Source organism: Pistacia vera, unplaced genomic scaffold (assembly GCF_008641045.1).
Source record: "Pistacia vera cultivar Batoury unplaced genomic scaffold, PisVer_v2 Contig103, whole genome shotgun sequence".
Lineage (NCBI taxonomy): Eukaryota > Viridiplantae > Streptophyta > Magnoliopsida > Sapindales > Anacardiaceae > Pistacia > Pistacia vera.
Window position 1 is genome coordinate 250,787 of NW_022195061.1, and position 16,537 is coordinate 267,323.

Sequence of the window (16,537 nt, forward strand, 5' to 3'; positions counted from 1 at the left end):
ATATTTATCCCAGATTCCACCGGCACAATTTATCCCACAAACTGGCGGTGGATGATGTACCAGTAGGCAGTAACAAGAAGGTGTCACCTGCCGCCATTCGTAGCCTTGAGCCTCAAGTCAAGAGTGGCTGACCCACCCTCGTCCTTCGCTTTTCCAACTTTGATTCACTGAGTTGGCAAGACTGCTTTTAAATCCAGACCCACCAAAATAAAATCTTTCCACGTGTCAATAAACTACTGGTCAAGTTCCTTCCAAAATAGTTAAGACTTGATTATATTTACTTATTTAGACACTCACTTTTGTCTTGTCCTCCTCTTAGCTGGAGTCTGATTATAATCCAATTTAACTCTCCTCTTAGATTCCATGAATTATTATAATAATCATCCAGATATGCTGACTTTTGGTTAACACGTTCAAGTTTTTATTTTTCTTTATTTTGTCAAATGTTTACTTCAATTCTGACTTGATATGTTCTTGGCCTTTTTCATTTCGAAAAAGTGGGAAAAGTTCATGAAACAGAAACAGGAGAATGTGAACTGGTTTTTGATCCCATATGCCTCGTTTTGTCTTCATATGAGAGCGTTTCTGTCAACAAAGTTTTTAAACTTCATGAGCTTCTAAGGTTTCAGACATTAGAAGCTGAGGAAGAGGAAGAATATGATTGTTAGTAATTCTCTAATTAAATATATGTAGCTCGTTAAGTCTTGTCTTTTTACTTGATGATTCTTGTTTCTCTCTGTTTTCCTTTGGATTAATGGCATTATTCTTTGTTTGAAATGAAATGAAATCACGGGTTTCTTTGAATTTTCTGAGCAACTTTATTAGTTATTAGCGCGGTGAAGTCATTTAATTTGTTACTTGCACTTTTTAACTAGAAAGGGTGGCAGAGAGGTTTAAGCTTCACAAAATGGTGTTTAATTTCTTTTATGTTCTTGTGTAATTTAGTTTTGGCGCATCCATTTGCTTTCCCTTGATAAATGCCCTAATACAGATACTACTTCATCATGGCAGATCAAATCCACTGACTGAAGTCACAGAACTTGTGTTCTTCGCGCGCCATGGCTGGTAGTAGATCGAAATGCATAAGGTCTGCCCACATACTGATTTAATTAGTTTCATGACTTTGCAATTTAGGACCATGTCTAACTGATTGTTCTACAATTTATTTGTTGGTATGTTAAAGTAACATAATGAAAAAGCTTGCTGTCAAATTTATATGTTTTCCAAGTTATAGCATATACAACTTCACTGAAATTTTTTGTTACATAAATTTCAGATTCCCAGATGATCCTGAGATGGCAGAGTCTACATCACCTAAAAGGGGTTATATGTTAAAATTTACCGATAAATGCACTAAAGCAGGACCTGAGCTGCGCTCCAAGAAGGTTGAGAAGGATGGAGTAGGCAAGAACTTTCGTGAAAAAGCACTTTCCAGAGTCTTCTCTGAGGATTATGATGCTGTAGAGAAGATGATTTTGGATCCTAGAGGACCTGTCATTAACAAATGGAACAAGATTTTCTTAGTAGCTTGTTTGGTTTCTCTTTTTATTGACCCTCTATTTTTTTATTTGCCAAGTTCTAAGGAGGGAATGTGCATTGAGGTTTCTATACCCCTTGAAATCGCTCTCACAATCATTCGTTCGATAGTTGATGCATTTTACTTTGTTCAGATCTATGTTCGATTTCGAACAGCTTATGTTGCTCCTTCCTCTCGTGTATTTGGGAGAGGAGAACTGGTTATTGACCCTTCAAAAATTTCTTCAAGGTACCTTCGCAAGGATTTTTGGCTTGACGTAGTAGCTGCCCAACCCCTTCCACAGGTATGCAGCTCACTATCTGACTCTCCCTTTAAACTTCCCTTTGTTGATTCTAGGATCTATTCTTGGGAGTTGTGATTATTGGACAGTTTTCTTTCCAAATTAAGCAAAATAAGCTATTCACATTTGAATCTATTGTATGCTTCATTTGACCAACTAAAGAAGTGAACTTGAAATCTTATAATCTTATAAATATTACATCAATTCCAACCTGCAGTTAATTGTTACGTATGTGTGTTATCAATTCTTATGTTTCTTGGCAACCAAATGGGGCATTAAGTAAAGTTGGCAGAAGAGAAACGGACACTCTGGAGTACTAGATTTATCCATTAAAGTTCCTAGAAACAATATTATTTTTGGTTTACTCTTGAGTTAGGATTTATAAGGTGATCTTGATGAAACCAACTATTGCATTTCCTATTTCTTTTTCTTTGTTTAGTTTATGCATGACCATGCCTGTATGCTTACTAGATTATAAATTTGGTTGTAATATTGTACCTACAGATGTCTTACAATTTCCTTTGACATAATTTAGAATATATCTTTTCGAATTTCAGCTGTTGGTTTGGGCTGTAATCCCTCATTTGAGGGCTGCATCGATGGTCAACACGAAAAATGTTATTCGCTTAATCATCATTTTTCAGTATCTCCTGAGGCTGTTTCTCATCTTTCCACTGTCATCTCAAATCATCAAGGCTTCTGGGGTTTTGTTGAAAACGGCATGGGCTGGAGCTGCTTATAATTTGATGCTCTATATGTTAGCCAGCCATGTAAGTTATGACTATAACTCGTTTAGGAGACAGAAACTTGTGATGCCTTCTGTCTGTTAAGTTATTATTTCAAGGTTGCATAGTTTGAACATAAACAAGATCACTGGTAGATGAGCATTACTCATTATATTTGCTCTAGTCAATTATCTTCAAGCATAATATAATTCTGACTCCATTTAACCACTCTTGTAAAGGTTTTAGGGGCCTGCTGGTACCTCTTCTCAGTTGAGCGGCAAGAAGAGTGTTGGAGAAAAGTATGCAGTTCTCAACACCTGCATTGCTATTTGGGTTTTTTTGACTGCCGCCTCATGGATAACTCTGCTAGAGTTGCTTGGTTTAAATCAAGCAATATCTCAGGTCTATGTGATCCAAACGGAAACTTCTTCAACTTTGGCATTCATGCTGATGCACTGACTTTCAAAGTGACAGCTGCCAGCTTCCTCAACAAGTACTTCTATTGTCTTTGGTGGGGTTTGAGGAATCTGAGGTGAGTCACTGTTGCAATGTAGCATAGGTTGATAGATCCCTCCAATTTTGGTTATCCTTTTTATTTAACACATTAACTATGCAATATTGAAAACATGTTAATCAGTAGAACTGTCTTAGACACATTTAAGAAAAAAAAAAAAATTGTTTATTATGTTAACACTACATGTAAAGAATTGATATCTGTATGATCTTCAAAATGCCACTTCAATCTTGTTTTATTCTTTGCGACCAGTAATTCTAAGTAACTCCTAATCATATGAGTCATATGTATTAGAAACTAACCAAATTTCTTCAAAATTTTGCAGCTCTCTAGGACAGAATCTCTTGACAAGCACTTACATTTGCGAAATAGTTTTCGCCATCATCATTGCAATTCTAGGACTTGTGCTTTTTGGACTGCTTATTGGGAATATGCAAGTAAGTTATTATTGGAAGTAAAATTGGCATCTGTTTTATTTTTGTATCCCTCCAAAATCATAAAATGGCTTTATTTAGTAAACCATTACATGCTCATCTTGTGTGTAAATAAATATGAATATGCATGTTGTTAACCCTCCATCTAAAGAAACTGTATTTTTCAATCACTTCTGCCATGGATTTTCAACTAAGATTGGCCATTATTAATTTTTAATGTCTATTAGTGCTTGTGTATGCAGTCTCTGTAACAAGAAATGATATTTTGTACCTTTTCCTTGTTGATAGACATACCTCCAATCTACTGCTGTGCGGCTGGAAGAGTGGAGGATTAGGAGAACGGATATTGAAGAATGGATGAGTCACAGACAGCTTCCACATGAACTGAAACAGTGCGTGCGAAAGTATGACCAATATAGATGGGTTGCAACCCGAGGAGTTGACGAGGGAGCAATACTAAAGGGCCTCCCCATGGATCTTCGGCGAGACATTAAGCGCCATCTCTGCCTTGATCTAGTTCGACAAGTAAGTTTCACTCTTCTTGTATATACAGAGCTTTAGGTTAGGAATTAACCTGAACTAGATAGCCATATATCCATGAATCATTAAAATTAGCCAACACTTCAGCAAGCCTTATTGACTTCTCTAGTTACATGTTTTAAAATGATTGAGGTGCAGCTCTCATTACAAAATTCTAGTTACATGATAAAGATATCTAGTCATCCTATCCTAACCGAGATATAATTATTATAAATGTGAAACAGGTACCACTCTTTGATCTGATGGATGATAGGATGCTAGATGCCATATGTGAAAGACTGAAGCCTCATCTATGTACACCAGGCACCTGTCTTGTTCGAGAGGGTGATCCTGTTAATGAGATGCTTTTCATTGTCCGAGGCCACTTAGATTCTTACACCACTGATGGTGGCCGCTCTGGATTCTTTAATTCATGCCGCATTGGCCCAGGTGACTTCTGTGGTGAAGAACTGCTCACCTGGGCTCTCGACCCTCGTCCAGGTGTTGTCCTCCCTTCATCCACTCGCACAGTTGAAGCCATCTCTGAGGTTGAAGCATTTGCATTCATCGCGGAGGACTTGAAGTTTGTAGCATCTCAATACCGTAAGCTGCATAGCAAACAACTCAGGCACACGTTTAGGTGTCACTCGCCTCAATGGAGAACATGGGCTGCATGCTTCATACAAGCAGCATGGTTTCGCTATAAAAGAAGAAAGGAAGCAGCTGAGCTGAAGAAAAAAGAGAGCATAACCTTCACGTCTGAACTACCAAAGGAACAAACAGCAGCAACCGTGCCTCCATTGGGCTCAGGCAAGTTTGCTACATATGCAGCAAAACTAGCTGCAAGCACTAGAAGGGGTGGAAGCCAGCGATGTGGGAATGAATTTGAAATTCTTACATTATTGCAAAAGCCAAATGATCCTGATTTTACAGTTGAAGATAGATGAAAATAACAGAATTGTTCACAATTTTTCTGGTGGAGGGTGCTAGATTTAGGCAAATATAGGCTTTTAACTTAATTGGTTTATTATTTTCATGTAGGTATTGCTCTATATGCTTAGTTAGATCAATTAGATTATACATCTTTTGGTGTTTTTCTAGGTAAATTAGTGCTTAGTTTTTCATTTTTGAGTAGCTGGTTTGGTGATTACATGATTAATATGGTTCATGTATAATAATTATTTAAAGTATAGTTTCACAAAAACTACAAGAATACAAGTATATAAAGCTGGCAATACATTGAGTTTTCCTCTCTAACTACAACTCCCAACAAGAGAAGTCCTGAAATGGGTTGGATATATCTTCTGGGCCAGTGTTGTTGGGCTGGCTCATTCTAGTCCAAACCAGCCCTATTAATTTTGGGTCATTACTTCTTTTTGTATGTTGTTGGGTTTGTTCACCCATGGCCCATTATCATATTATATTGTTTGCATTTACATATTTAGAGAAATGCATATATATTTTTGAATTAATTTAAGAATTTGTTATTTAATTAAATCTATAGATGGGTATATGCGTTATTGAAATTGTTTAGAAAAATTAAAATGTTACCAACATTTTCAAAATATCGCTACACATATCTCTTTCTCTGACATCATACCATTCTAAATTCAAACTTAAATAAAATATATAACATTAAATACTCAGATTAAGTCAATCAAAATATAGCCTTTGAATGTAGAACAATAATTTGTGGTTCAGAGGGTAATTATATTCAGTAATGAATTTGAAGCAAAGTATGTCACCTTGTGGCATGAGTGTGTGTAGAATTTAATCTAATTAATTTACTCTTTCTAAAGGATCCAAAGATCTGATCCAAGTGTTATAACTTCAACCCAAAGACAGCTTTGTTTACTGACAATAAAGTAATGCAACTATGAATCTCGTTTATATTCCTTTTTGACTATGGATAAACCTTGGTGTAATCATGTTCTTCATAACTTTTGAAGTTCTTAGTCTTTGACTTGAAGCCTAAGAGAAGCGAGATTATTATCAACTTTAGGAAGATAAATTTTATATTTTACTGGATTAGAAATGAGTAATTTGCATGAGATCCTTCTTCTTCTTCATGCTTTGGGTTATATTATATTATTTCACCTAGGAAATAATTCATTTGTCTTACTAAGTATAATTATTTTATTCACAATTATGCTTAAAATTAATGGAAGATATATTTTATATTATATATTTTCACAACTAAGTGTCAACTTAATTATAGAATTACTTGAAGTAGGACCATGATGATGATTATGATTCATTTTTATGCATGCTTGAATTTTGCCCACATGGGTTCTCCTCTACTGCTAATTATGTTAAGCACAAAGATAATTATACTCTTGCATGAGATGGAAAAAATTTCACAGAAGCCAAGAAACTTAGGGTAGGTTGAGTAAGTGTGGTGGGGTTTTTTTTTTTAATTCTGAGGGTGAAGTTATTAGTTAATTTGATATGAGTTTGTTGAGAGGCAAAGGGTAGACAAAGTTATGGCGTTGAACATGAAATAGCAACCAAAATGTGAGACAAGATCAATGGAAATGGACCCAGAAACCTAGTCAGCCACCTCCATATTTCTCTGCATATTCGCAGCCTTTCTTTCTTTCTTCTGTTTTTTCTTTTAATTCTGAAAACTTTTCCCACCAGGCCACCAGGGCATTGACCCTCTGCTATTTTGTCAGATCCTGAAACTTGTCAAATTAGTCAGCAGAAATAGGCCCACTTTGACTAATAACCTCTCTGGATATTTCCTTTCTTAATAAAACAAGAAGAATTAATTCAATCATCCGAATACATACATAACAAGAATATATACCCTTATAATAGATTAATTTTTCATGTTTGTGTTGAAGGTGAAAATTAGTCTGAACGAGCCAACGAGGGAAATCAATTATAACTGGATCAGGGATTTTTGGGGTTAGATTTCTAAATTATCTCTATCTGATATTTTGTAATTTGCAAGTTGAGTGAACTGTGTAATCTTGAGAGATTATATATAAATTTTTAAAATAATTTTCAATCTGAAATTAGAAAAATGGAGCCAATATCGGTGATGATACACTTTTCAAATCCTAGCATTTGGAGAAACAAATGGAGTTAGCTCCCTGGAGAGGAGCCAAAAAAGGACCCACAAAAGTCAGGATTGCTTCAGGTTTTTTAACAGAGAGTGGGGGAGATCATCACCACTGGCTAAGCCAATTGAATCTTCAAATTTAGGTGGCTAGAATCCCAAAGGCATCCGAGTTGTGTTCTTGACCAATAATGTAAAAAGTTGAAGGTAAAATCTACAACTTGCTTCCTTGAGCTGTAAAATTAAAAAGCATAAAGTAACAAGTAATTATAAAGTTAACGTCTGAAAAATATTATAGTGTTTGATGCAGAAAACATAATGGTGTCCAAATGAAAATGGGGTTGTTCCCAGAAAGTTGTTTTGGGCCACAAATATTGGAATCTGAGTCTTATTGAAGAGCTTCCAGGAATTATGATGCCATGTTTGAGATCATTGTGAGCAAGTAGACATGAAAGGTATTTATCAAGAGGATAAGAAAAATATAAGTAGCTGGACCACCGCCATGCCGTCATTTTGGAAAATGGAAACATTTTTATTATTACTCTCTGCAACTTAATATTAGTGATTCTCCATTCTTCTTTTTTTTCCTCAATCTCTGCAACAAATTAAACTAGTTAACCATGCATGCACGCCCGCATATCCATTTGAATCCTTGTAATGAAAAATAAATCTCGAAATTAATTTTAATACGCAAAACTAAGGGGCTCCTGGATGAGCAAGAGATGGGATTGGTTTCACTTTCAAACCACTATCTTTAAATTATTTTATGTGTAGTCTGTGTTTGCCGTGTTCTCTTGTAGATATGATGTGGACATTCTGAATATTCCACCATCTTTGATGCTTAGAGTTTCCTAAAAACCTAACTATTTAATTGACCTCTATGAAATAACATCACTGAATAAGACTCTGATATTGCTCTAAACTCTTATGTCCCACAGTCACAGATATAGGGAATATTCGTGTTTAAGTGTTGCGTCTCACGTCGATAAACATAGGTTAGGTCTTGGATTTAAAAGAAAAGATATACAAATAAACCATGGTGAAATCATGTAACCACAAAGAGTTGTCCAAGTAACTTAGAGAGTTGCTAATATCAATTCCACATAATCCTTACGTAATTACACAGGACTAATTATTATCATTAATTATTTGGCCTACCAATTTACAGTATTATTTCACTTCTGCATGCCCATTGATTATTATCTGTCGATTTGTTTAGTTCCGAAAGTTGAATTTGCCATAATTTTTTAACTGTTATCCAATAATTTCAACTTAATTAGAGAGAATGAATTGGAAGAGTCAAAGATTATATCAATTAATGAATAGAAAAGATAGTTGCACTTAACGAACTTCATTAACTGTCTTTGCACAATTAATAAACGATGTTGCCATCCAATAGGGCAAGGTGGGTCATGGAATCTGATCAACTTTTTCTCATTAAATTTTCCATAAAACATTGATAATTTGTTGAATTGGAAATGAAATTTCTGGAAAACGGCCAGAAATATGATTCAGCATGATGTAAGTAAAAGACCTAACATTTTAAAGAAATTATAATATAATGACACATATATAAAATCATTAAGCAGGTCACACTGCAATTGTTTCATTCATATGGGTTGATTTATTAATAGTATTGAAATTGTTTCATTGATTTTTAATTTATTGTCTTCTTTCAAAGATGGATTGAACCGGCATTAGAATTATTAATTTGATCATTAAAGTTTCAAAAATAAACTCATCCCATATCAAATAATTAAAGCAAATTTCTATTTCATTTTCCCTATCCTTTTCAGGCTTTGAACAAAATTTGATCTTCAAAAAGTAATTAATTTGAATGTCAAGAAAGGTCATGCCGACCCTGCAATTTTTTTTTTATTATAACTTAATTTTCGGTGGGTAAAGGAGGGCTGTAGAATGTTTTGACGAACATATTGATGTTATATGAAAGTAATTTACAAAATCTATCTGACAAAGAATTTTGGAATACGTATCTCTTAAAAGAGGAAAAAAAAAAAAATTAAACAATTAATTATAAAATACACCGAAAAAATCATTTATTTGGGTATAAAAGCAGTTGACAGATAGCTTTTGAAAAGAAAAAATATTTTGGATCGAGCATAGGTTTAAAAAAATATTTACTTTTGGAAGATATTGTCCTTGAAAAAGAGCAAGTTTTGTAAACGCATGCATTTTGAAGGAAAGTAAAGTACATGCAACGCATACAAAAAGCAGTCAAAAAGAAAGAAAAGAAGAGGTTATTTAATAACAAAAGGCATTTAATAGAGAAAAGAAGAGGTTATTTAATATCAAAAGTTATTTAATAGAGTAATTAGAAGTTGCATGCAATTGCAACCAAATCGATAACGATAGAAAAAGAAAGATTGTGGTTACATGCATGAATATTTTCATTTGTATAATATTACTTGATTCGCTCTTTTTTAGGCTTTCTTTGACATGTAAACCAATATGAAAACAACTTTCCAAGTCTTCCAACAAAAGAAAAACAAGTGATGAAAACATTGGTAAAGTCGTGTGAATACGTTTGCTTTAAGTAATTTGCTTAATATTCAGTCAAAATCAGAAAGGCAGTCCTGTTTGTTCTAAACCAAAAGGATAAAGCGAGAGAGCTACAAAGAGAAGACCCTACTACTTTAGCCAATGGTCAAACCCCTTCAAATTAGGCTTTAGATTTCTACCCAACAAATTGAAAGAGAGCAGAAGCACCTTTCTTTCACTATTTAAGCACTAGTATAAGAAATTAGGGTTTTATTATTATTTACAACGTCATATCATGTTTCTTAAATAGAAATGATGGACTTCACATTTCTATAAAGATTCTCTATATAGATGCTACAATTCGACCTGGTTTTTGAAGAATTTAACATGGTTTTTCAAAAATGAAATTTTGATATCTCATTAGGACCTTTAGAAATCTTTAATTTTATTAAAAATCAACCAATATTTTTTAAAACATCTTTTAAGTACCTTTAAAATTTTTGAATCTTTCAAAGTGATAACAAAAAATAACCAACCCCTGGGTGACCGAATGGTTTGATAGGGACTTTTGGGTGTATTACTCAAGAGGTTCTAAGTTTGAGTCCGTCCTCGGTTGCTAATAGAGGTGACTACTGAAGCTCTTACCTGACCGGTAATTTCAGGATTCTAAAGGATTAGTTGAGGTGCACGTAAGCTGGTCCAGACACCCCGATCATTAAATAAAAAAAAAAAAACCAAAAATACCCTAATAATAATATAAAATATGAGTACATCAGATTTGTTGTGTAGCTCAACTTAACTTGATCTATTTTAGTTTTTTATTCAAGGATTCATCCCAATGTGTGATTGATATATCATATCCTTATTAAATATTTATTAAAGATATTCATATTCGCCTTATTTTTATGATATTAATTTTAAAAATAAATATTTATTAATTCCACTGGAGAATTTATGTGATAACCTTTAAGATATGAAAGCTTCCGATGGCTATCATCGAATAATATCCACTTGCACAACCCACAAACCGCCCAAGACAAATTACCTGCAGGAATGTGCAGGATGACTCGATGTCTGTGTCTGTGCTTTGGAAAAGTTGTACCAACGTGCCGCGTGGGATCACCCCACATGAAAATTAAATTAAAATGTGACATATTTATATCCAAATTCAAGTACAGTATCAATATGGACATGGAAATTAATTCAAACCACAATAGTGATCACTCTGTCATCTTCAGCCACAGCAAAAGCATCCATTGCTTGTACAAAATTCCAACCACTCTTCGCCAAATAACTTTTGGAAAATGAAGATCCTTATCATCTTTTCCTCCAAAATTGGTGCATGTTTATGAATATCCAATAACATTATTGCATGCTACAGACTTAATAATGAATATCATCTTAATGTCTGAGGTTGTATATAAATTTATGTATTTGACAGAATTATTCATGATATCTCTTTTTCATTGCAGTCTTTCCGGTTTAAATTTCATAAAGGTAATGATAAAATTTTCAGGAGAAGTGAAAGGAAGAGAAGGTGGAATTGGAATAGGAATGGCAAAGGATGAAGAGATACTAGGCTAGGTCGACCACAACTCTAAGTGGGTGGTGTGCCATGGGGACAGAATCTGGTCACGCTTGTATTATAAATCTTCTTCGAAAGGTTTAGAAAATATATGAGACTTTGAGAGGAAGAAATGGGGCCATAATTTTTGAAGAAAATTTCTATGGAGGCAAATTGAAAAGGGTCTCTTTAACGTGCACGAAAGGGTAAAGAGAGCGATAGATCAATTGTCCTGTAATATGGAAATGTTTGTGACAATAACATTAACATGTTACGTATGTGAAATGCTAATTATTTTCTGCAACATGGTAGACAATTGAGATGGGACAGCATGTTCACTTGCCTAATTCCCCAATAATTGTGTTTTCGGTTCGCATATTCGTGTTCTTTCTTCAATTGCTAAACGAGGTTGTATATAGTTTAAATATGATGGTTTGATTTGGATCGAAATAAGTTTCTAGAAACTATCTCTTTGTGGTCGAGTGGTTCGATGCGAACTCTTGGGTATATTATTCAAAAGGTCTTGAGTTTGAGTCTCTCATTGAGTGCTAATAAGGGTAGCCACTGAAGCTCTTACTTGACTAATAGTTTCAGGACCCTGAAGATTAGTTAAGATGCATGTAAGTTGGGTCAGACATCCTGATCGTAAAAAAAAAAAAAAAAAACAAAAACAAAAAAAATCTAGATTAATATTACATCACTTCAAATACATAATTTTATATATTCACTCATAGTATGAAACATTATAATTTTATTTCCTTTATGATTCCACTAACAAATAATTATCTAAAAAAATCATATGAATCCCATTTAATATATATATATGATTGAAAAGAATTGTCCTTAAATTTAGTGGGTAGTTATAGTTTGATGGAAAATGATTCGAACAAAAGTCAAAAGAGCCAACCGACTATATAACTGACATGATCAAATTAAGGAATGAGACGGTGAAGAGAAATCTTAGTGCTTTTTAATTTTTGGACGGACAAAGAACAAAACCTTGTTTGATGTGTTACAACTTTCTCAGACAAACTGAAAAAAAGAATTAAAGGTTTTAATTTTGCAGAAAAATAAAAAGAGAGAATAATTGTGTAATGTGACACATATCATTTCTTACCCATTCACATCTATTTCTATGTGATTCCTCTAAATGCTTCAACACCCATTCAAATCCCGTCATTTGTCACCTTAGGATTTCAGTAATTGCATCTCTTTGACTATTCTGTGTATACAATATGGCATCAATGATGTAACATCTCTAAGTCTAAAAGCTTTTGCTTCAAATTAATAGGGTTGGTAATTTCCGCAAACGGGACAGGGACCTTAATCTCCAGCCCCCTCCTCGTGAAGATATAGATCCCTAGGAGGAGAGTGCAATATCCACCCAGCTCCGTATCCATAAAGTCATTAATTACCTTTGTTTTTATTTAAATTTTAAATGAAATATTAAATTATTAAGAATGGGGAGGGTACTAGTATGGGGGACGGAAATATAGGCTATGTTTGGCTTAGTATTTTTATCCATATTCTGGATCCTATTCTCCAAATAATATTTGACACATTATTCTAGAAATATTACCCTATTTTTTTAATTACTTTTAGACCTCATAAGGTTATTAATTTCACTAAATACTCCCTGAAAAAAAGTTTAAAAATTAACAAAAACACCCCCATCAACCCAACTTGTCAGATTCCGGCAACCACCGTCGGTGATAGCCGAAATCTGTACAACGGCCTAACTTTCGACCAGAAATGGCCGGAAGTTCACCAATGTGGTCTTTTCCAGCCAGATCGCTGAAGGCCAAAGATGGCCATCGTTTGACATTTTCCGGCCGTCGACGTCCATAACAGACCGTAGATTTGGCCTTTTCTGGCCAGATCCACCATGGATCTGGCCGAAAAAGGTCATAACGACGTGTTATAGCACAGATCTGACCGGTCTGTGCCGTAACAAAATTTTTCGGCCAGATTCCGGCGGTGGTGGCCGGAATCTGGCACTGCAGGTGGTGGGGGTGTTTTTGTTATTTTATTTGTTAGGGTCTTTAATTAAATTAGTAAACCTAAGGGTTTTTTTACAAATTTTTAAAATTTACCTCGTAATACTCCCCTATCCAATAACCCAATACTATCCCCAAAATCCTATCCAAAATACTAAACCAAATGCACCCATAATTTTTTCTGTCCTTAACCTTGGAACTTTTTCGAGGATTCCCTGCTTGGCGAAATTGGGTTTGTTAATAAAATTCGTTATTTGACATGTTGCAATAATTGTAAAAACAAAAATACCATTTCCTCTTTGAATCCAAATCTTAGATTTTATTCAATCAGTTGGAATCGCATCAGTTGGATACGATTTGGTCGGATTGCAACTGGCTAGGTGCAATTTGACCGGAATTGCGTGTTGCAAGGCATGCACATATGGGAGCTACGGCACGCAGGGAGATGATTAGGGACTTTTCACGAATGGTTGGTGGGTAGATTGGGCTGGGAGGATGACTGGCAATGAATGATTGGTTTTCCGACCAAATTCAATCACAAAACACTTCAATTAATCCCTCAAACAAACCCCAAACTTCAATTTCATCAAAACAACAATCGTCAACAAGCACTTTCAAAAAAATGCAACAAACCCTAGGTTAAGCAACAGACGGCGAACGGTGGGCTATCGGGGCTAGGAAGGTTAGGGGTTTTGCAGGGGGGAAGCTATTGAGCTAAAGGGTGGTGATGGCTGGGGTTGTCAACACCATGATCAGCCAGAAAAAGGCTGGAATCGCGCAAGTTAATTGTGCGCAGTAGCTGGCGGTAAGGGGTGGAATCTCTCGAGAAAGAAAGGGGTTTTGTTAAGGGGGTTGTGGGGAGTCTGTTGGTGGTCGTGGGGATGCTCAACGACACTGGATTTGGCCTAAATACGGTAAGCACGGGGAGTGGGTTGTGCAAAGGTAGCACGAATCGACCAATTTTGTCGAGAAGAACGGTCACATTGGGATTGGGAAGGTTTAGATCAAGGTTGGGGAAGTTCTTCTTGCTGAAATTGGTGAGAATTCCGACTAAAGCATCAAAAGGTCGACGGCAATTGCCAACAATGGGTGGTTTTGAGAGAAAAGTTACCATCCTATCATTCTTCAGTTTAATGAACAAAATTAATGGTTGGTGGTTAATTGTCGTTTTCAAACTTTTTGGATAGTAAATTATCATTAGGTTAAACTTCGGGTGGGAACATATCATTCGGCCAAAACCCGAAAACAAATTATATGAGATTAGAGTATACTTGTATAAGATTCTGATTTAGATTATATATAATCTACTTTTGACGTTTCTTGTATTAGTTTAAATTGTTGACTGATCAAAAAAGAAAAGCAGAAGTTGACCAATTGAATAAACCTCTCATCAGTCTGCACTTCTTGAATCTCTGATTCTCTATTTCAATTATCTTGTCATGAAAAATCTCTTGGTTGGTTCTGCTAACATTCATGAACAAGGAAAGAAGAGTTCTGATACATCTGCATGAAACACAAGAGAAGTCACTGAATGGACTTTGCTAATAAATGTCACCTTCACCAATACAATTATTAATTTCTTTTTTGCTAAATTTGATTACACATTGTATCTTCCAAGTTATGGGACTTCTCATCAAAAAATGGCAAATCATGCATTGGGAAACGAAGGTAATAAAGGAATAGGTCGGGTGTTATTAAGACTAGAAGGCGATGGCAGATCTCACCTTCAGGGCTTGGCTCAAAATCTGCCTGCATTCACACCACACCCTTCAACTTTTTTTAAATTATTTCTACTTTATTATTTCTTAATATATATCTTGCCAGAATTTCAGAACCTGCAGCAATGAAATGCCATGGCAAAGACAGATCTCTCTCTGTAATTGTCTATCCTTTGTTTTTCCTTTATTTTAGTATTGCCAATTCAAGTTTATTTTAGATTTATGGGACTCAACAGTAGAAAGAAAACAAATTAAGTGAAAACATACAAAACATTGTCATCTTCTTCTATAAAAATTGATAATGTAGCATTAGAGGTCTATTTGTATAGGTCAAATTTTTGAGTATCAACTGTCAATTAATATACGGAGATTTTCTAATTTGGTATCATATTCTACATGATTCAGCTCACTAGAATACCATGATTGAGATATGTGGGTGATCTAATCATTCAACATTGTTGCTAGGAATTTTCTTCCAAAAGAGAAAGGTTAAAACTTTCAATTCTTCAATGAAGTAAAGAATCCTTATGTTGACTGCTATTTACTAACAATTTGTCAGCTATGAACTGATCATTAACCAGAGAGAGTTACGAAGTTTCTGACAAATGAACAGGATTCCAATTTCACATAGGCGCATATATATATTTAGAATAACTCACAAAAACAAACAGACAAAAACATGGTTTAAATGCGCATGCAAGCATGCAGAATGTACATTAATAGTTTATTAGCATAAGCTCGATCCCCTAATAAGCAATAGTAATTATGAGTTTATAATCTCTAAACATAAGGAGAGTGAGACGGGCAAAATAAAAATAGAGCCAGCTAGAGTAAGGAAAGGCCGACGTTGGGATTGGGGATGTTTAATAAATTAAGTCACACATTAGTTTAAGAACGTGGGTTCAGTTCCTGCAATCCTGGCAACTGAAGAAACAATAAAATAGTAGAACAATATATCAATAGTTTGAATAAGGAAATGGGTTTTTTTTTTTTTTTTTTTTTTAAATGATTAAAAATAGAGAGTTTTTATTGATAGGTGGAGAATGGGGCTGGGGACAGCATGCTTGGAGAGTAGGGAAGAGATGCGTGCAATGAAACTAAAATGTTTCCTACGCCTACAACAAATTTGTCTAGTAAGAAAGACAAGGTGATAAACCATAACCCACTTATGTTTTTATTCAATCATCAAAGCACAATGCTCTAAATAAACTATTTTATTAAAATTGTGCTCCATACTTGCTCAGAAAACATGTTTTTGTTGTACTGTAAATTCGTAAAATAGATTATTATTCAATATGTCATTGCGCAATGCCCTATGTCATACTGGATTAAAGAATTCTACCCATCCCAGTATGTCCATATTTGATCTTTTCTAGCTGAAAAGAGAATAGTTTGTCTTTGATCTAAAAGTTTACTACTTAAAAACTATAATGCGGAAGACTACAGTCAACAACTTTCTTTGCACCCAACCAAATGGGCTAAATTGATTAATTAACTAACAAATTTGTGCACTAAAGATTCTGCCTCTCTCCTAGTTGTCTTTTTCCGTATTAAACCATTTCAATAGTATTTTCTTCTACATGACAAACTTAGATTTAGGTGGTTTTTGGGAGGTAAATTAATCAATTACATCTTTCAATCGGTGACATTAACATATTGTGGGTGTCTAAAGGATTGGATTGTGGC

At 34.7% G+C, this 16,537-nt stretch overlaps 1 protein-coding gene across 1 annotated transcript; it reads left to right on the forward strand.

The window, feature by feature from the left end:
• Positions 1-632: 632 nt before the first annotated feature.
• LOC116123827 (protein CNGC15b-like) lies at positions 633-5,141 on the forward strand. Its single transcript, XM_031409563.1, has 8 exons — positions 633-663; positions 1,012-1,087; positions 1,277-1,820; positions 2,375-2,587; positions 2,782-3,074; positions 3,382-3,493; positions 3,779-4,015; positions 4,255-5,141. Exons 2-8 carry the CDS (start codon positions 1,059-1,061, stop codon positions 4,954-4,956), a joined length of 2,130 nt encoding a protein of 709 aa, XP_031265423.1. The 5' UTR covers positions 633-663; positions 1,012-1,058; the 3' UTR covers positions 4,957-5,141.
• The last annotated feature ends 11,396 nt before the right edge of the window (positions 5,142-16,537 follow it).